At 30.9% G+C, this 20,843-nt stretch overlaps 1 protein-coding gene across 5 annotated transcripts in view; it reads left to right on the top strand.

Annotated features, from left to right (window-relative positions):
* The window catches only part of LOC145332085 (uncharacterized), a 135,123-nt gene extending 116,288 nt beyond the window's left edge, over window positions 1-18,835 (top strand). For all 5 annotated transcript variants that reach the window (XM_080177019.1, XM_080177020.1, XM_080177018.1 and 2 more), the window contains 10 exons: window positions 715-787; window positions 2,635-2,683; window positions 5,659-5,700; window positions 8,731-8,803; window positions 9,202-9,268; window positions 10,401-10,489; window positions 10,967-10,991; window positions 12,286-12,397; window positions 14,548-14,605; window positions 14,819-18,835. In XM_080177019.1, coding sequence (XP_080033145.1) covers window positions 715-787; window positions 2,635-2,683; window positions 5,659-5,700; window positions 8,731-8,803; window positions 9,202-9,268; window positions 10,401-10,489; window positions 10,967-10,991; window positions 12,286-12,397; window positions 14,548-14,590 — 573 coding nt within the window. In that variant the 3' untranslated portion in view covers window positions 14,591-14,605; window positions 14,819-18,835. The remainder of the gene's footprint in view (window positions 1-714; window positions 788-2,634; window positions 2,684-5,658; window positions 5,701-8,730; window positions 8,804-9,201; window positions 9,269-10,400; window positions 10,490-10,966; window positions 10,992-12,285; window positions 12,398-14,547; window positions 14,606-14,818) is intronic.
* Window positions 18,836-20,843: the final 2,008 nt, after the last annotated feature.

Here is a 20,843-nt window from a genome sequence, read left to right as displayed (position 1 = left end):
GCTAAAATCATTAGGTAGTATCTTTCTAAAGATTGCAAAAGCATGAAACTTTAAGTTAAAGAACAATAAAATTGAAGTAAAAAATGTTGATTTTAGTAGCGAAGCTACTCTATAATTCGAAATGTCCGTCCGTCTATCAGAGACAGAAAGGGAAACGATTTCAAGGATTAATTATGTTAACATTCTTCATATTTTCAACAAGTTTCATCAAGATTCGTTCATTGGTTGGGGTGCAAAATATATCCCCACAAAGATTCATTAAGATTTGCTTATTAGTTGAGGTGCTAGATCGATTCCTAGAATTTTACGTTATAAATCTTACAAAGTTTCGTGATTTTTTAGTTTAATGTTTTTTTTTATGAAACTGCACTAAAGTTTTTTTTCCAGATATCCATCCATAATTTTTGAGCTTCACTACTTATGGATGTTGTCATCCTTGTTACTTTATGAATAAAAAATATAACAATAAGACATAAAAAAAGATTTAATGATAAGATAGACAAACATATAGCACTATTAGACAGACAAACAGATGTAATAATAAGACCGCTATGTTGAATGTTAAAAATATGATTTTCTTCCCTGCTATCTAAAATAGACTGCAGTTTTTATTTTTGAAGATACCCTTTACCAATGACCATCCAGTATATATTTTCATGATTCTTTTTTGTGCTTCGCTACTTATGTATGCTCTTATCCTTGTTTTATTTTCAGGTTGCTACAGTTTTGGCGCAGAAGACAGAAAGTTTTGACGAGGGACTTCCCTCCATGTCTGATCTTAGCCAGGAATATATACTTCAAAATTTCAATATCATATTGATTTTTTTTTATTAAATCAGCTAATGTATTTTCAGATAGCTTGCCCCCTTAGGAAGATTAAGGGGAGTATACACATACACCACCTACATCCCTTTGACAAGAATCTACACCACCGTTGATACACTTTTCTAAAAAGCCAGGGGGGGGGGGGCTTGGTAGATATACCACACTTTTCTGGGATCTTGCTGTGTCAAGTATCAACTGTTGGGAATATCAAAGGATGACTCCATGCAAAATTTGAGCCGGATCCGGCCAAAACCGGCCGTGAATTTTATGAAAAACCGGTTTTTTCCGGTTTTTAGGGGGTATCTGTAAATCGATTCAGCTGGAGCAAAACCGGTTGGAGGTACAAAAAATTTTACTTCACATGAAATTTAGCCAATGCAATTGCCTACAAAAATGTACTTCATCATCAACTTGATTGGACAACTCTTTCCCCTCCTAAATGTCCATTAAAACCTCGGAAACGGCAAACATCGCCAAAAATCACGCCTTCGGCGGCAAATAACGGCTAAACGGTCAGCCGGAGGCGAATGAGACATAAATAAAGAAATGTCTGCCTCAAAAAGTTGTTCAACAACAAAGAGATGCTTGAAGTCTCTAAAACGATTCCTTCCCCTCCTTTAAGGGGAAAAACTGAAAATACGTGATTTTCAAAAGTATGCCCACTTCGTGGGTGTGGGGGGCACTGAACCCGTCACCCCAGGGTCACCAAATATAAAGTCTAGGCGGCCCACAATGCTGAATTTTCACCTAGTGAAAGTCTTGTGTCATTATCTCTTATGAGAAAAAAGTTATTAATTAATTAAAATTTCAAATTGTGATTTTTTGATGGATTTCTTTGATGAAATGACAGGCCGGTCAATTTTTAGGCCATTTTTTTGCGGTTTTTGGGCCGTCACGCCCAAACGGTTTGAGATAATCTCACGGGACCTTTTGCCCAACCTAAGTCTGGTTATTTGTGAGGTCTAGGAAAAAAAACAGACTTACGCAAAAGATTATAATTATAATCTTTACACAGAAAAATGGCACGAGGTGAGGGTTTGAGGGGGCAAAATGAGCCGACCAGCGATTTTTGACGGCGCGCAGCGACGTCGTGCTTCATCCAATCCGGGATTTTTTTTTTCTTAGACCTTACTAATAACCAGACTTAGGTTGGGCAAAAGGTCCCGTGAGATTATCTCAAACCGTTTGTTTATTTATGTCTCATTCGCCTCCGGCTGACCGTTTAGCCGTTATTTGCCGCCGAATGCGTGATTTTTGGCGATGTTTGCCGTTTTCGAGGTTTTAATGGACATTTAGGAGGGGAAAGAGTTGTCCAATCAAGTTGATGATGAAGTACACTTTTGTAGGCAATTGCATTGGCTAAATTTCATGTTAAGTAAAATTTTTTGTACCTCCAACCGGTTTTGCTCCAGCTGAATCGATTTACAGATACCCCCTAAAAACCGGAAAAAACCGGTTTTTCATAAAATTCACGGCCGGTTTTGGCCGGATCCGGCTCAAATTTTGCATGGAGTCATCCTTTGATATTCCCAACAGTTGATACTTGACACAGCAAGATCCCAGAAAAGTGTGGTATATCTAGGGCGGGGTGGTGTCAAGAAAAAAAATTAAAAGCCACTCAATTCAGGGGTGTGAAGAAATTGACAATCACGGGAGGTTTATGTGACTTTTGAGTAAGTTGATCATGTATGATTGAGTGGGGAGAATCCATTCCCATGAAGAAAAAAAAATTACTTGTAAAACCTGAAAAAAAGACAATCGTAGAAAAGAAAACATTGATATAATTTTCAAGTATTTATTTGCCACAGGTGTTAGAAGCTGCAGATATTCAAGCTATTTTACCTCATCTACCCCCTAGGTAAAATTCATTTAAATGGGTTTAAAAACGCCCAAAATACTAGGTGCTGTGCCAGGGGCGTCCAAGCTTTTTATTTTGGTGAGGGTAAAATTTTTTTAATTACCCCCCTGAAATCTGTTGGCAGGGGTAAATTTTTATTACCCCCCCCCCAAAAAAAAAATTTAGGGTAAAATTTTTTTGGGGGGTAATTTAATAATGTTAGGGATATTTTATATTTTATAATGGGGGGAGTGTAAATATCCCCTCCTAAATGGTTGGGGGTTCCTACGGCACCCCGAGGGTATGGGTAAATTTTAAATGGGTATTTACCCTTTTACCCCCTCCCCCCCTTGGACGTCCTTGTGCTGTGCCTCTAGCATCTAAGTTCTCAGTGTTTTTAGGGGCTAGAAAATAGACTTAAATCTGAAACTGAAATAGCCTAAATCCACCACGGACCTATGTGAAGTTTAATTAAAATAGAGAACCTAATCTGTGAAGTAGTTGATTAGATCTTAAGCTTTAGATATAAAATCTTTATAACTTTAAATAACAGGATATGGTCTAACTTCTTTTCAAAAAAAGTATTATAAATAAATGTTTTAGATACCTAAAATTTCTACTTTCTAGATAATACCAATAAATTAAGATTTTTAATTCTGCCTGTTTGCCTAACCTTAAATTTTGTAAACTGATCAAGTTCCCCTTTTAAGGAAAGCTTTTTTTTACTTATGTGGATCTTAAAAAAAGATCCCCCCTCACCAGAAGCTTTTCTCCTATATTGCCACTGCGGGGCAATCATTAACATTTACCAAACGTAACCTAACCTAAAATAACCTATGAAAAAACGACGAAACCTGTTACTTTGTTTTCTCTTCATGATCCAAATACCCCAGGCAATTTTTTATACAAGGAAAAAAGGCTTGATTTTACATTAATTTTGCAAAATTCTTACAAGGTCTACGATGTAAGCCTCTTGTAAAATCGTTGTAAAATTTGACAAACTTCCTGTAAAATTTCGATTTCACTAAACTTGAAAATCCTCAACCATATTTATTATTTCACTAGAAATTAGAGGCGCAGCCTCTAGAGTCTGTATAAAATGAACTAATATGTAATATAAAGCTAGGAATTAGGTTATACAGAAGATAATAATAATAAAAATTTAATCTGAATTCCAGCATTTTGTTAGCTGTAAGCCTCCAAAACCCCATTTTTTTAATAAAATAATTTACTTAAAGGGTTTCACGAACGGAAAAGCTTTAAAAATAGGCAAAAGAGAAGATGATTTGGCATATTTTTTTAGTGCATACGAGAAAAAATAAAAAAGTGCATTAAAAACTATTTAAAAAAGGGTATTAAAGACTTAAGGGAACGGATATAATAATAAAGGGAAGCTTTATGTTGTCTTTTAAAAAAAGAAACGAGGGGGGGGGGGGTTAGATATAGAAAATCACATTCTTTATGGATAGTGTAAAGAAATAAAGTTATAGAACGCAAAAAGATATTTTTTTTCTTGGTGATCAATTTTAGACAATAATATTTTATACAATTTATTTCATTGTAAACTAAAGAAAAAATCATAAGCATGAAATCAAACTGCTCAACCATTGAGACAGAATAACTTAAACTAACTTATGATAAGGATAAAATTGATAATCCAATGACAGACCAATTACCAACAAGAGTCAAGAATTATTTTAATCAACCAATGAGAGACAAGAATTATTTTAATCAACCAATGAGAGACAAGAATTGAAATAATCAACAAATAATAAGGGAATCAAGGTTTTAGATGATCATCCAATCAGTGACAAGAATTCAGTTTTGGCAACCAATGAGAGACACGTATTTATTCGACAGAAGACAGATAAAAGTGTGAATTGTAAAGATGCATTGCTACATGAAAGGATGAAAAAATAATGAGAGGTTGGACAATGGGCTGCTTATTAAACTAGTCCCCAAAGTTTTATACAGTGTTCTTATTCGTTGGCTTTACAACTTTGGGGTGGGGACGGAACTTCAATTTTGATTGGTTGGTTCATTAATTTGAGTGTCCAAACGTTTCAACCACTAATTGTTTTCCATAGAAAGTATAATTTTTTGTATCATCATTGGGTATGTACATAAATTTATTGGCCATTGTCTTATCCCTTTAGATCCATGTGAAAAATGTAAAAAAAATATTAGTTTATTGCATTGTTCTTCGATTTTCTGGCATTGAGATAACAAAATGTCAAACATAGGATTTATTAAGAATTCATATTATATACAGACAAATATTCTGAGGTGCGAAGCTACTCTATAGCATCGCTATGTCTGTATGTACGTTTCATTGTATATTTATACGACAACTGTTTAATATATAATCGTCCTGACAATTTATATTGGGCAAAAGCATTTACCCTTCTTTTGATTGTAATGTCACGAGCTTGACATAACAGCAGAATGACTTATATAACTTTTACTAATATGACTAAGTTTGAGCCAAGAATTGAACCAATTGTTTCTCTAATCAGCGTCAAATTATGAATTTAGCTAAAGTTGCGAGTAATAATTTAATGTTATTCTGACTTTTAAAAAGCATTTGATCGACAATTATATTAGAATTGAAGAAATAAAAAGCAGCTTATAGTGTCTCCAAAAAAGTGGACAAATGTTATAACTCTTGGCTGAATTATCCTGGAACATTTGTTTCCTTTTTTTGTGAGACACTCTGAGCTGCTTCAGATTTAATATCTATACTTTTCTTTTCAATCTATTTTAAAATCAGCTATTTACCAAAGATATTTATTATTTTTGTCGATTTCCCTGGTGAGGGTGGTTGTATTTCCCCCTAAATAGTTATAAACCTACCCGGGACCTATGAAAAGCTATCCTGTTAAGGAGAACCCGATCGGTTTAGCAGTTAGCGAGATCCTTCGGTTCAAACAGATAGACAGACAAACACACATCCTGTTATTTTATTATAAGGATTTAATCTTCTTTTCTTTGTTTAGGGTTGTGAATCAATCTTGGAATTTAGCCTTTTCTACTTCGAGGTATAGTATTTTTTTTTCAAGCTGTGATGTACCTATGATTTAAAAAAAAAATGTGAAATCCTCATATAAAAGTATTTTCAAATTCCCGCTATGCAGCGCCTCTGTATACTTTCTTGACTTCCCTTCCTACAAAACTATTTTGCCGAAACTGTTTCTGTTTAAAACTAAACTGAAAAAAAGGGGGGGGGGCTCCTTTCCCTCTCTAGGGCCCCTAGAGGCCTCTAGGGGCGCTGCCTTTATTAATCTATAATGTCAACATAACGTTTTGATTTTGAAATATCAACATACCGTTTCCAAAAAAAAAAACCATTCTTATTCAAAGTTGTGATTCTAAGGACAATTAGACATGATATTATATGATGATGAAAATCATTTAGTTGACAGTGGGGCGGTTTAAAACGTGAAGGGAGAAAGTCGCTCATAAAAATGAGAGATAAGGAGAGGAGGAGTGGGAAAGAAAACCCCTAAAAAAGAGATAGATAATCCCTACTTTTTATGACGTAACATGCCGATTTTTTTGAGAGACTTTTTCCCCTCACTTTATGCCATCTTAATGAGAATATCTTATAGGCTAGAGGAAGCCGATAGTACAAAAAAATATATCTTGTGTACACATATATACATTTTTGGCTAACTAACTAAGCCATGTACAATGTACATATTTGTCCTTGGCGAGCCAGTGAAGGTTAATTTGTCGAGTATTATGATACCTTGGCACATGGAGTAGCCATTCAGGGATATAAAGGGATAAGACAATGGACGATAAATTGATGTACATCACCATTGATGTTACACAAAATTACCTATTCTGTAGATTACAATTAGTGGTTGAAACTTTTGGACACTCAACTTAAAAAAACAAACTAATCAAATTAAAGAAAAGTCACCCAAAGTTGATTACCTAACGAATAAGAAAACGTTAATATAAAACTTTGGGGAATAAACAGATCAATGTCCCCTCCTTCCCTGTGGACACTGCTAAACTTAGCACTGGTATTATATCGACACAAAACTAAAATCATAATAACCAGGGAGGGAGGGGGCATTGAGCTGTTCATTACACAAGTCCCCAAAGTTTTATAATAACGTTTTCTTATTCGTTGGCTTAACAAATTTGAGGACATTTATTGAATTTTGATAGGTTGGTTCATTAAGTTGAGTGTCCAAAGTTCAAACACTAATTGTATTCTACCGAAGGAGTATTTTTGTGTATCATCATTGGGAATTTACATCAATTTATCGTTCATTGTCTTATCCCTGCATTATCATTATGACATTGTTAAAAACTGTTACATGATAATTATAGATTTTGTAATAATATTTGCAAAAACATTTTGAAATATATCTTATAAAGCCATTATAATTGTATGTCAACCTAATGTTTCCAAGTTGAACAGAGCTGTAGGCTGGCTGGCATGGCAAACAGGATGTCTTTCATCAGTAAATCAAGAGATATCAAATCTTTTAAAAAAATACTTTTTACAAAAAAAAGTTTATAAACTAAATGATGTTTTTATCGCCTCATTTTACACTAATGAACGTAATAGATTTTAAGTAATAAAAATACAAAAAAAAATATTTTTATCAGATCATATACTCCTTTGTTTGTTTGGTTCCTAGAATTTAAAATGATCCTTCTAATGCCCCCCCCCCCCCTTCTCTGTTTTGGGACATTTTTAGGCATAGGGAGAATTTTTCTGCTTTAGAAAGTAGTGATTTGGATTAAAATGTATTTTAAATAGTCATTTCATCTATATGCATAAAGTGGCCCTAGCTGACATACTATTATCGAATACATAACAATTATTTAAGTATAAACCAATATTTACCATCGCTTCTGCTAATAAAGTCCTATGTTTATGTTCAATTACAACTCAATATAGATATGGACATGGTTTAGAAATATCTGATAAATAAAGGTCCTTTAGGCTTTTGAAGTTGTATTTTTGACTTATTCCAGTGCATTATAGCGTTTAAGGGGTTATTTTTTATTTTTTTGTCGGGGGGGGGGGGGGAGTGTTTTTATTTTGTAGGAAATGTCTGATGTTTTTTTTTTCCTGGCACGCTTGCATATGTACAAATTCTTCTTAATATCTATAATACAAAGTAGAACGATGTCTGTCTGTCCGTCTGTCCGTCTGACCGTCTGTCCGTCCGTCTGTCTGTCTGTCCCTTAAGATCTCGGTAACCACTGAACCGATCGGATTCTACTCTTCAGGGTATCTACCTATTGGTCCTGTGGTGGTTTTAAGCTATTTTCTCGGGGGGTGGGACACCCCTAACCCCCCCAAAAACCAAAAAATCCCCCCCCCATTTTTTTTTTTTTTTTTTTTTTTTTTTGAAGGAGTTTCCATGGTCCTTTATGGTCTCTCGCAATAATTTTTTTTTATCACCTCTTGGGCAAAGCCCCTAGAGGCTAGGGGCGAAGCCGCTAGTATTATATAACATAACATAAATAAATCAGATAACTATAACAATCGTATCCAAAAAAATAGTCAGAAATAATACGTATGTTCCAATATGGCTTCGAACCCGATTAATATCCACTGGACTAGAACCGGTTCTCAGCCATACTGTAAAGTCATAATTACAGACAATTTCTTTCGAATTTTCATTTTAATATACGCAGAAAGCTGTATATAATAAGATGCGCTAAATACTTATTATTCTGTCGAATAAATCCATAGCCACATTTTGCGCATTGGGCAAAGACTTCTAGTATGTCCCTTTTACAGCCAAATAACCATAAAGTGAGTTAAAGATTAATTGAATACTTTTAAAAGTTTGATTTTTAAGATTAAGGTAAAACAATAAAGGGGGAAGAAGTCAAATTATTGTATGCCTTCACCCTAGTTAACCCTGTGCCGACTTTTAATTGTGTTTATGAATATCAGCTAATAGCGTCAGAAATATCAACACAGCCAAGTCGCTACAAAAGAGCAGAAAGCCATTTGATAGCAGACGAAATTGGTTTCTAACAATGGATCCAGGTAGTCTGGATTATACATCAATATACATTTAATTCTCTAGGGATGGATTTTCGTTATCTACATTCTACAGAAAGTTGGAGAATATTGAATCACCTGTTTTGCTGGCTATCCAGGTATACATTCATTACTAAGACATTCAAGATTATTTTCTATCTAGCTATCTACGAATCTATCAAATAATTTAAATATAATTTGATAAATATTACAACTTATCTACAATTAATTTTATGAGCGCAATAAACATTAATGTTTTAATAAATCTCAATTTATATATCAATCAAGCAATTCTTGTTTTCAATTGAAATTTCAATAAATTTATTTTTTTTGTTGGTAAAAAAATAGCTTAAAACCTGTCTGATACATAATGCAAGCAACACTAGAAAATGGCAAATAATTAGTCTAGGTCTTTGTAAGGTCAGATCTTTCTTGACACATATATGTACAGTACACATACAATCATCTACTTGATTGGAAAGGGTTACTTAAATATTAATTTCTTTATTTGATTAAGGATATTGACGGAAATGTGTTTGGAAGTCTTTTATCTGAACCACCACAAGTTACAGAAACATTTACAGGTTGGCTTTTGCATTCTTTTGGACGGACATTTCCTATGGTGGGTTCTTAAAAAAAGAAGTAACGTTGAATCAGGTTTTGGTAGCGAGTTCAACAAATTTGATTTAGTAAAAATTTTACAATAATTTAAAAAAAGTGTCCTATTCCCAAGGAATGGCTATTGACAAAAGATTTTATTTATTTTTTTTTTTTTTTATATATAATTCTAGATAATAATTTTGGCGTTTTTCTACCCTTAGAACATTGAGTTTTGCTTGTTTTTTTTTATGAACCCGCCATTGGTTAATTTGATATATCTAATTTATCATTATCATAATTCAAAATATCTTTGAACAGAAACGCTGAACAGATCTGTACGTACAGACGCACGGAGAATAAGCTTTCAACAAAACATTTACAAAAGTAAAATTATGGTCAAAAAGCTTTGTTAGTTCATAACTTGTTTTAATCAATATGTTGTAACTTTACTACTTAGTAATTACAATTACTATTTATTAATTACAATTATTAATAAAAATTACAATTAACTCTACTTTTAAGTCATCTATAACTAGTATCAAATGCTTTGCTAATGTTAAAGTATCACAAATTTACCAATTGATTTTTTTACTACTTGGATCTTACAATAAAATATAATATACTCTAATAAATTGAAACTTGTAGCTGGCTAAAATAACAAATTGAGTAACCTAAATTGACGACAATTTTCCCCAGTAAGAATATCTACGTATATTCTACATCCATTCTTTTTTATACTCTTTAGTCTTCTGTAAGCTTACATTAAACGCTTTGCTAAAGTTAAAGTATCACAAATTATCCATCTAAATATAGGTACTGGAGAGTCGTGGCTATTCAGTATTCCAGAGTGTACTCAAGTATTTTGATATAGGTACTGGAGAGTCATGGCTATTCAGTATTCCAGAGTGTACTCAAGTATTTTGATATAGGTACTGGAGAGTCATGGCTATTCAGTATTCCAGAGTGTACTCAAGTAGAGATTTATAATTATAATACAGGTACTGGAGAGTCGTGGCTATTCAGTATTCCAGAGTGTACTCAAGTATATTTTGATATAGGTACTGGAGAGTCATGGCTATTCAGTATTCCAGAGTGTACTCAAGTATTTTGATATAGGTACTGGAGAGTCGTGGCTATTCAGTATTCCAGAGTGTACTCAAGTAGAGATTTATAATTGGACCAAGAAGAACGAGCTTTTCTGCAAGGTAAGCACCCGCTAGTTGTCGGGTTCGATTCACACTGCGTCATAACCAAAGATGTTAAAAGATTATACCTTAGTTTGTTTTAGACATTTTTTCAATCTTATTCAATCTCTTTTCCTTACACTTTATATCTTTTTTATATAAAAATCTAGTTTTGTTAAAATTCTCTTATTTTTTAATAATTTATAAATAAATATAAAGACGTTTTCATACTAAGTTCCTAGTTGAAAATTAAAAACATAAGAGAAAAAACAAAATTTTTTTGTAAAATAATCGAAGTGGGTTTTAATGCTCAATAGGCATTTAATGGTAAAGCAACCTAATATGTAGTAGTTTTTATTTAAGAATTAAATAAATATCTAAAACAAGGATGACAACAGTCGAGAAAATTGCATTTCCCCTTTAGTGATACAGACAGACTGACGGAAGACAAAGTGAATTATAGAGTAGCTTCGCTACTAATAATGTTATATATTTCAGGGTTGCAGCAACAGCTTAGCAATAGGTAAGAACATTAAATCATTACGAACCCGGTAAGTGTCGGACTGATTATGACGTAACAAAAAAAATTAGCCAATGAGAAGCCACTATGAATTTTACCACTGGTCAATAATGTCCTCTCATTGGCTAATTTTTTTTGTTACGTCATAATCAGTCCGACACTAATACCGGGTTCATCAAACTTACATAAAAAAATTAAAACACGCATGAGAAATTTACTTTTTTGTAATTTTAATCGTAAAAGATCAAACTGGTTCTAACTAAAACCGTGAAGAAAAAACCCATGTTTTAGAATGTATTAAATTGTCTGAAAAGGAAATTGAAATATAACAGCTTTTTATAGTACCTGTAAAAATGACGTCATACAAGCCTTCCATTGGTCAATTAAAATATATTATGAAATGCCATTGGTAATTTAGTCTGTGTATTGGCCTATCATTTGTTATTTGTTTTGTATGACATCATTTGTTATTGGCAATACTAAATCCTACCTGGGCTTAAATCAATACTTGTAAAACGATTACTAAAGCAGTTTACCATATCGTAATATAACATATAGAGGGATTAACTATTACTTTCAAGTCAAGGTGCAAAGATGCGTACAAAAAAGTAAAATGGTTATAATATTTATCCAAAAGTAGATATGAAATATTGAAAATCAAATTACATTTTATAAGAAATGAAATAAATAAATGTAAGATGATTTCAGTTTATCTGTTATACAGAATTTGCTTTCAAATAGTCAAATATTAGAGGAAGATTACAGTCAAGATATAAGTATTAAATTATAAAAGCTTAACATATAGTTATAATTTTTAAAACAATTATTTATCAACCATAAATGCCTAGTAAAGCACAAATTTTTTATAGATGTTAGAAAACAAAATAAAAACAAATTGTTTTAGGTAATCAAAGGAACCAAATAATTTCTAAAGCAAATTTCACACTGCAAAAAAGCTACATCCCCATAATCTACACAACAAACCAAAAACCAAAAACGGCTTAGATATGTAAAAAAGTTACTTTTCTTTTTACCTATTGTTGCAAAATTCCCTTTTTAATTTCATAGTTTTATACTTTTTAAAATCTATATTTTTAAATGTTCAATTACCTAGAAGGCTAGTTTATATGACAAAACAAGATACAGTTTTTTTAAAAGTTTATATTTTGATAAACGGCCCCTTCTATCTTATTGTTATGTACCTTTCCATAACGTCTATCCTTCACAAAGCACTAACCCTTCGGGGCGACACTTAGTCTTAATCAACCTAACCTAACCTAAACGAATACTTCTTTAGGTGCTGGGGATGGTCAATTTGGTATCTGGTTCGATGACAACCTGAATCACGGGAGGTCGCAGCCCTGCCAGACGTTTGACAACCCGCCACTCACTCCAGCACAGGATTTCAGGTAAAAATCGACCACTTGATGAAAGAACCTATGCCTAAAAGTTTTTAGTATTTAATTATACACCTACTCCACGTTGTTATTGAAAAAATGTTAAAATAGTACCTTAAAATTGCAACTTAGGGACAATAATTGGTTTCTTTAGGTAATACAAATTTAAAATTATATTAGTATATAATGTAGAAAAATTTTCATCCAATAGATGATAGATCATGTAATAACACTTAAGCAGGCAGTTAAATGTCCCTTCCCCTCTTTCCTTTCCATTGGGTCAGTATAAAGAATAGCATATGAAAAGAAAAATATTGGATGAATTGTGACATTAGTGTTCTTGTTTGAATTAATATTCCAAGTTGATATAATATTATACATACATATATCACTAACAGAATAACACTCTCAGATTTTTACATTATTTTTTACACAAGGATATATATTCTACAATTTTATTCATGTAAGGTTTGTATTAGAAATTTTTTTTTTATGTATTCATTAAGAGGAGAGGAGCATTGGACTGCAAATTATATTGGTCCCAAAGTTTAACGATCCATAGCTTAAGAACTTTTTGGAATTTTATTAAACTTTGATTGGGTTGTACAAATAAGCAGTGTCCAAACTTTTAAATCTTTAATTCTAACCTACAGAAATTGGTAGTTGCAAATTTATTATTGAGGCTGCAATTTATCGTCCATTGTTTTATTCCATGTTAGATCCCAACGTTCTAGACGCTCAGCGAAAGCTTTAATGCTTATAAGGATAACTATTTCCATATAAATCGCAGCTGAACAAACTTACAAGCTACAACAATTTATTCATTGAAAATAACAAATCATAAAATAATCATGTTTCTTAGCAATTTTACTTTAACGTTGGTTTATGGTCAGCATGATTTTTTTTTGAAAAATCTAGTTAATACACCTACCAAACTATTTCCATCTAATTTTAGTTTAAATATCAGGAAATACATAAATGCACACAAACTGTCATAATTTAAATGAATTAAAACCTGTGAATATCCAGAGAGAGAGAGAGGATAATGTGCTTTTTATTACACTAGTCCCCAAAGTTTTATAAGAATGTATTCAAATTCGTTGCCTTATTAAGTTGAGTGTCTAAACGTTTCAACCGCAAATTGTAAAATGTAATCTACAGAAGGGGTAATGTTGGGGATGTACATCAATTTATAGGTCCATTGTCTTGTTACTTTAGACCCTTGGTGAATATCTATCTGTGTCCATGGTTGGCGAGTTCTGTCCCTGCATACTAAAACAGTTTTTCTTGTTAGTCTCATTTATACTTATTTATAGATGGATATAGTTTTTTTTCTATAGCACATTTGCTCTACAAATAGTGTATGTCAGACTGACCATATAATGTCAAAATGGATATAGGATGTACGTGGATATATTGACAGGGGTAAAATATTTTTAATTTAGGTTACTAATATCGAACTCATTTATTGGTCAGTTCGTTAGACGGGAGGGCTTGGGATAAAAGGGAAGGGTGGGAAATATCTTTATATTAGTCAGCTACAAGCTTCACCTTATCAGAGTAAATGAAAATCTGGTGCAACATCCAAATAATAATATATCGTTATATTCTTGAAAACCTGCACTTTAATTAATGCTTAATTAAAATATTGTCCATCCCAGGGGCGTCCAAGCTTTTTTTTTTGGGGGGGGGTAAATACCCCCTCCTAAATGGTTGGGGGTGCCTACGGCACCCCCAGGGTAGGGGTAAATTTTAAATGGGGGGAGTAAAATGTAAAAAATTTTAGGGGTGCCTACGGCACCCCCAAATTCGTTTGTTGGAGGTAATCGCCCCATTACCCCCCCCCCCCCTTGGACGCCTATGGTCCATCCCTAGTTGTTTGGGAGGTTCTGGGTTCGAAACTCCACATATGCATTTTTAGGACTATACTATATGTAAAACTAGCAGACTCCCTAGAGGCCTCTTTAGAGGGTGGAGGTAACTTTCTCAATGTATTTATTAACCTTTCTTGAACCTAAATATAAGAAGCTTTACTGTAAATGAGAACCATATGAGTTCAGTAATTAGCGAGATTATTCGATACAGACACATAGACAAACATCCTGTTACTTTGAATACATATATGTTTTGTATTTTATTTTAATGTTCTTTTTATATTTTAGGGTTCAAGTAATTGAGTGTTGGTCTTTTCTAACGATTGAATAAACATCAACAAAAAAGGTAATCTTAGCTGAGTTTTTTCTTGAAATAGTTTAAGGCTTTTTTTGCCCATTCTTACTTGACCCTTTCAATAAAGAGCCCTTAAATGCTAGCGAGCAATCACTGGTTATTCAGAAATTACTTAACATTCTTGCTTCAAGTTGAGGAAGTCTTTAAATAGAAAAAATAACGTATCTCTAATCAAACAATTATTAATATATGATATTGTTTTAGTTATGAACTGTATTGAGAGCTTAGTTTTTGAGAGAAGTGCTAAAAGTCTGAATTTAGAAACGAACATTTAAACAACGTATCATCTTCAATAAACAGAGCTATTTGAATCAACATTTGTTATTGCAATAATTATTTCATGTACATTTTACTGCAGGGCAGGGGAGTGAGGAGACATTTATTGATTCTTTAGACAAGATCTATAAGGATTGAATTCTTTGTCTGTAACCTTTGGTCAAATAAGGGTAAAATTTTCTTCAATTCTTATCTACAAAAGTAATTAAACTTAAATTTTTAATTTTTTTTTAGTTTTAAAAGAGCAAAATGTATATGAGCTAATTTACTTTTACATTTACATACATTACCAATGTTACATTGAAAGGATAAAAATTGATTGCACAATAAAAAAAAAGTTGGGCATTTACTCTATAAGACTGTTTAAGATTTGTGTTTTTGCATTTAACCAAAACATTATTTGTGCTGCAAAATTATTCCATCAATTTAATATTGAATCAAACATCTTTTTCATGAAAAGATTTTTACATCTTTGAAATAAATTTTCTAAATTTAGTGATATATATAAATGTTATAAAGCTATAATACAAGAAGGTTGTAGTTTTGAAAAGGCACTTTTTGATTGTAGGTTTAATGTTGTATTTTAATAATAGTTTTTAAAAATGTTTTTTTATTTAGAATTTAATAATATGTTATGAGTGATTAAATTTTAATTAAAAGTTAGAAATTTTGCCAGAAGAAAATTAATGTATAAAAATTAAATAATATTATTTTTAAAAATTAAAAGTAATTTAAAAAAAAGTAATATGAAATAAGTCTTCCTAGAAAATGCCATAAAACATCAGATATTCAGAATTTATTTACAAGTACATACTTGGACCATAGAAACATCCTTGACAGCAAAAATTATATTTTAAAAGACTTATTTTACATGAGTAGTGCCAACATAAAAAATATAGCTGAAAAATAAAATTATATTTACAGAAAGAAATTAAAAATTAATGTATTGATAGAGAGATATAGAATTTAGATTGGTATGAATTTGATAAGTAATTGTAATCTTGTTAATGGTATTATTTTAAATATCTTTTTATCAACAAATTTCTTAAAATGTCATTTTTTAAGTGTAAAGAGCTTTACTACAATTAAATGATATTTTTGACTCTTTGCTGATAAGATAATATTTAAACTTTTTTTCTTTTTTTGAGGTGGAATTATTTGTATGGTTAGAATTTTTTTTGAAAATCCTTCTTTTAATTAGATCATTTTGTAATGCAAATTGATTTTGAGTGTAAAAATGAATTGTAAAGTAGCTGTGCTGCTAGCAAAAAATGCCAAAAATTTACAATTACTTCTACCTCAAATAAAGGTTTGATAAACAAAAAAGATATTTATAATAAATGTATGTATAAAAATATAAATAAAATGTAACACAATATTGTAAATTAAGTGGTGTAGTTAAAAAGTAGAAAAAATGTTAGAAATCACTTTAAATAATATATTATAAAAAAATGCACACTTAAGTGTATAGTAATTTAATTTTAAAATGCTTAAACAATTGTTAACAAATTTCATTTTGAGATATAAAGTTTAAGTAAGGAATTGCCATCTTTACTCAGAAAAATGTGTATTTTTGGCAATTTTATTCTTTTTGGCCTTTAAATCTAAAAATTAAATTTGAAACCTGTATTTTTAAGTAATATAAAATAATACATCCAGTTATTTTATTTTGATAATAAAGACCAAAGCTGAATATTACATTAGAAGCAATTTTTACTTGTGACCAATATTTTTATGTAAAACAAAGTGATTGAATAAGAATTGAGGGTTTTTGAAACTGCCGCTTGTAGAAGTTTTGCTTCAAAATAATATTTTGGCTTTTAAATTGAAGGTTTTTGTTGTATTTATATTTTTACACCTGTTATACATTTAAAATTAAATATGTATATTTATATACTCCCATTTGAGAAAATATTTCTGAAACTTTTATATTTTTCCAATATTATGAAATATTTTACAGAAAATTTTTGACTTGAAACCTTTTCCTTTTACCCCTTTGCATATTGGTGGCTTTTTAATTTAAAAAAAGGTAGAATAAGCCTACTTTTTAAAAATAATAAAAATGACTTGAAAGATTTGATTTATTTTTTAACAGATCATAACTAAAAGATTCCGTGGAAATAGGTAAAATCATTTGGGATGAAAATTGATAAAAAAAAATGTTTTCCTGTGCATCTTAATAAGAGTGCTATTTTGTTTGCTATTTTGGCTGTTGAAAAAAAAAGTTATTTTTATACAAAATTTGAATTGTTTAAGATAGCTCAAATGCTACACTTGTCAGAAGTAAGAAATTAATATTTATGGAACAATAATTTTGTCAATATTAAGTTGATAATTAATATATATTGTTAATTTGTATTAAGTATATAAATGTATTAAATGTTGTAGCCCTTTAAACCAGTTTGAACATAAAGCATTTGAAAAATGTACATTATTTTATAAAAAGAATATGTTTTTTTTGAAATATAACAAGTTAAGTTTCCAAAATTAAAATTTAAATAATAAATTTAATGCATTGCAAAAATATTATGAATTTGAAAATAACTTTTTTCTGGAAATCTAACATATTTTTCACTAAAATATTGTTCATTAAGCACTTATATTGTTTTACATGTTATTTGAAGTATTAATTAAAGAAGTAGTTAAAATAGTTTGTTTAGAGTTAGGTTATTACATTATATGTATTATTGAATAGGATTTTAATGGATAAGGAATCTTATAAATGAATGAGCCTGTACTTCATTTTAACAATTCAAATTCAATTTACATAAATTTAATAGTTTTAATCTTCTAAAGTCAATTGCAGCAAAAAAAAACTTATTTTTGTGGCTCATTATTTAATCATTTTCCATTTAATTATGAATTTAGATTTTCTAGGTTCTAGTTTTTACTGAGATGAATTACCTTTATAAATAAAAGAATTGAATAGAAAAAAAGTAATTTCCAGTATGGCTTTGAAACCGATTATTATCCACTGGATTAGAACCTATTCCAGCCATACTGAAAAATCATGTATAGCATCTTATTACCATGAATATTAAAATAAAAATCATGAAATTAATACAAGTTTCGGACCTTTTAGAGCTACAAAACTTGTTTTATCTTATAATTTTTCATTTTAATATCAACTGAAAGATGTCTATAAAACGATGCTATAAATAACTATTTTCATCTCAATAGTTAAATGTTAAGATAATTTATACAGTAGTTTAAAAAAGCAATAATGATTTTTTTATTTGTAGACTCGAGCTATCTTAGATTAAATTGTATTATTAATTAATAAGTGTGTGGAGATACCAGTTAAACTTGGTGTATAGTTTGTATACAACTATTTATCACATATAATACATGCAAAACAATATTTAATTTTTTTGGCAGGGTTTCTGAAAAATAATGTAGTTTTTGACGAACAATTTTTCATCTAACCAAACTATTTAATTTTTAATTTAAAAGTTTACAAAAATATGGATATTCAAAATGAATAAATTGTGTCTGAAGAAAAATATCTTCGAAACATGCAAAAGGAAATAAAATTTACAGATTCTGTATTATTTCAAATAATAGAAAAGTAAAATACATATTTTAAAAATTCAAAACTTATTTCCATTCCATAAGACATGGGTGGGAAGGTGTGATAACCCCCCCTCCCCCTAATCTTACCCTACTCAGAATTTTAAAAAACCCATTAAATTACCCCCCTCAAACGTTTAAAACCCCTCATTTTACCCCACTCAAAATAAAAGCTTTGACGTCCCTGTTCAATTCTCCTATGACTTGCAATTGGGCTTTTGCTATGCTCTGCTATTTGAATATCAGAGTTTAAATTTTTATTTCTGTTTAGCATGAAGAACAAATACTAAACAAGGACACACCCTGCCATAAAATAGCGCGCCAATCAAAATATATTAGTTGTTGAAATGTGAAATAGATATAATGTTTATAAGAGTTGTGTGTTTTTTTTTTCTTGAAGTAATCTACTCTTTAATTTAACATTTTGTCTGTTTGTCTAATACTAAACTTCCAGATAAATTTTTTAACGTGTCGGTCTACCTGTTTTCGAGATGTTTCTGGACATAAACACATATACATATATGCATGTACAATGTACGTACATGCATATTTAATGGAAGCGACTGTGCCCTTATTAGCTAGGGGCCAGAAAAAAAGCTTCAAACTTTCGAAATACTTAAAACTGAAAATAAAATAGCCGAAAACCATTCCAGGACCTATGTGAAGTAGGGCGGGTTCATATCGGAATTAGACAAAGAGGGGATATGCAACAGATAAAATTAACCTTTAAAACATTTCTGACCGAAAAAGAATTTTAAAAAATTGAGATTTAGAACGCGACCACTAAAAAATATATTTGATTACTTATTAATATGCAAAGACGACATTCAAATTTTTTTTTGAATCAGAACTATGTCTTCATGGTGCTCCCTGGAAAGGCCTTGAGGAGCTGAATCAGGAACTTTTGTCCGTTTCAAAATATCTCGTTCCTAGCCTTAGAAATCACTAAAAAACACATTTTTTAAAGGTTTATTGAGAATTGTCTAATTTGTAGAGGTTTTTTAGATTTTCTCAGGCTAGGAACGAGATTTTTTGAAACGGTCAAAAGTTCCTGATTCTACTCCTCAATGCCTTTCCTTAGAGCACCATGAAGCCATAGTTCTGATTCAATAATTTTTTACTCCCATTTACAAATAGCTATATAATTGAATGTCTGGTCGTCAGCGGTTTTAAGACTTAGGATAAATTTTAAGTCATCCAGAGGTGTATTATACTCATACAAATCATTTGCAGATCCCCGCTTTGGCCTCAGAAAAAAATGTCCAAAATCCACCCACCCTAATGTGAAGCCTATCTAAAGTAGAGAATCAAATCAGATGAGTAGTTATTGAGATCTTTAAAAAACCTTACTACTTTATAGAAAAGGATTTTTAAAGAGGGAAAAGAGTAGAGAGATATTAATTCAATTTGTCCTCTCCTATCTAAGAAATTTGGAAATAACAAAAACTATGAAGGGATATAAGTAGGTCAGGGATGGAATTTCCAAAAAAAAGGCAGACATTACATTCCTAATATTTGACCTAGTATTTGAAATATCAAAATTAGACCCTTATTTGAGTCAAATTTTTTGTAAAGCATGCCAAGACGCTTCTATAGACTACCTAACATAGATTCTAGAGCCCATCTGAGGTCAAATTTGACAGAAAAATATTTTTAAAGCATGGAGAAATAAATATCGCCTTCCTTTGAAAAATTGTTTAGAAAATTTCTTTTGATATATCACATATATTTCAGGACACTTCGCACCATCCATCCCTTAAGAATTCAAAACAATAAATATAAAAGTATAGATGTAAAAACCAGACAACTACCTTACCCAAGTGGTGAAGACCCATTTCGTCTGCTGGCAAATTACTTTCTGTTCGGTTATAGAGACTCGGCTGTGTTTATATTTCCGACGATATTTGCTGATTACAATGATCCAATACAAGATAGGGTCAGTCTGTGGTACAGTACATATAACTCATGTCCCCTCTATACTTTTACTTTATTTTAAAATATGATGTAATATTGTAAGTTTGACAAAGTGTTTAACTCAACGTATGAAAACTTACTAAATTCATTCTGGCTGTAATAGGAAGGTTAGGTTGATAATTAAAGAAATGTCTTTTCAATCAATTCCAATGAAAATAAGGGGTAAGACAAGGCTGAGTTTTTTTTTATCCATAACAAAAAGAATTCTTTAAAACTGCTTATTTTGATTTTTTTGCTGGTATCCAAAGTCTTAAAATTCGCCAAAATAGGAAAAGTAACGTTTGTTCTAGTATTCAAAATAATTAACTTTTGATCAAGTGTCCCAATAAATCAATAAGATTATGCATATGCTGTTTTATATTGTCTAAGAAAAATTATACCTTTATGATGTTATTAATAAAAACAATAA

The sequence above is a fragment of the Acartia tonsa genome, chromosome 11 (assembly GCF_053477335.1).
Source record: "Acartia tonsa isolate MP-2025a chromosome 11, ASM5347733v1, whole genome shotgun sequence".
Taxonomy (NCBI): domain Eukaryota; kingdom Metazoa; phylum Arthropoda; class Copepoda; order Calanoida; family Acartiidae; genus Acartia; species Acartia tonsa.
This window is presented reverse-complemented; position numbering and strand designations above follow the sequence as displayed.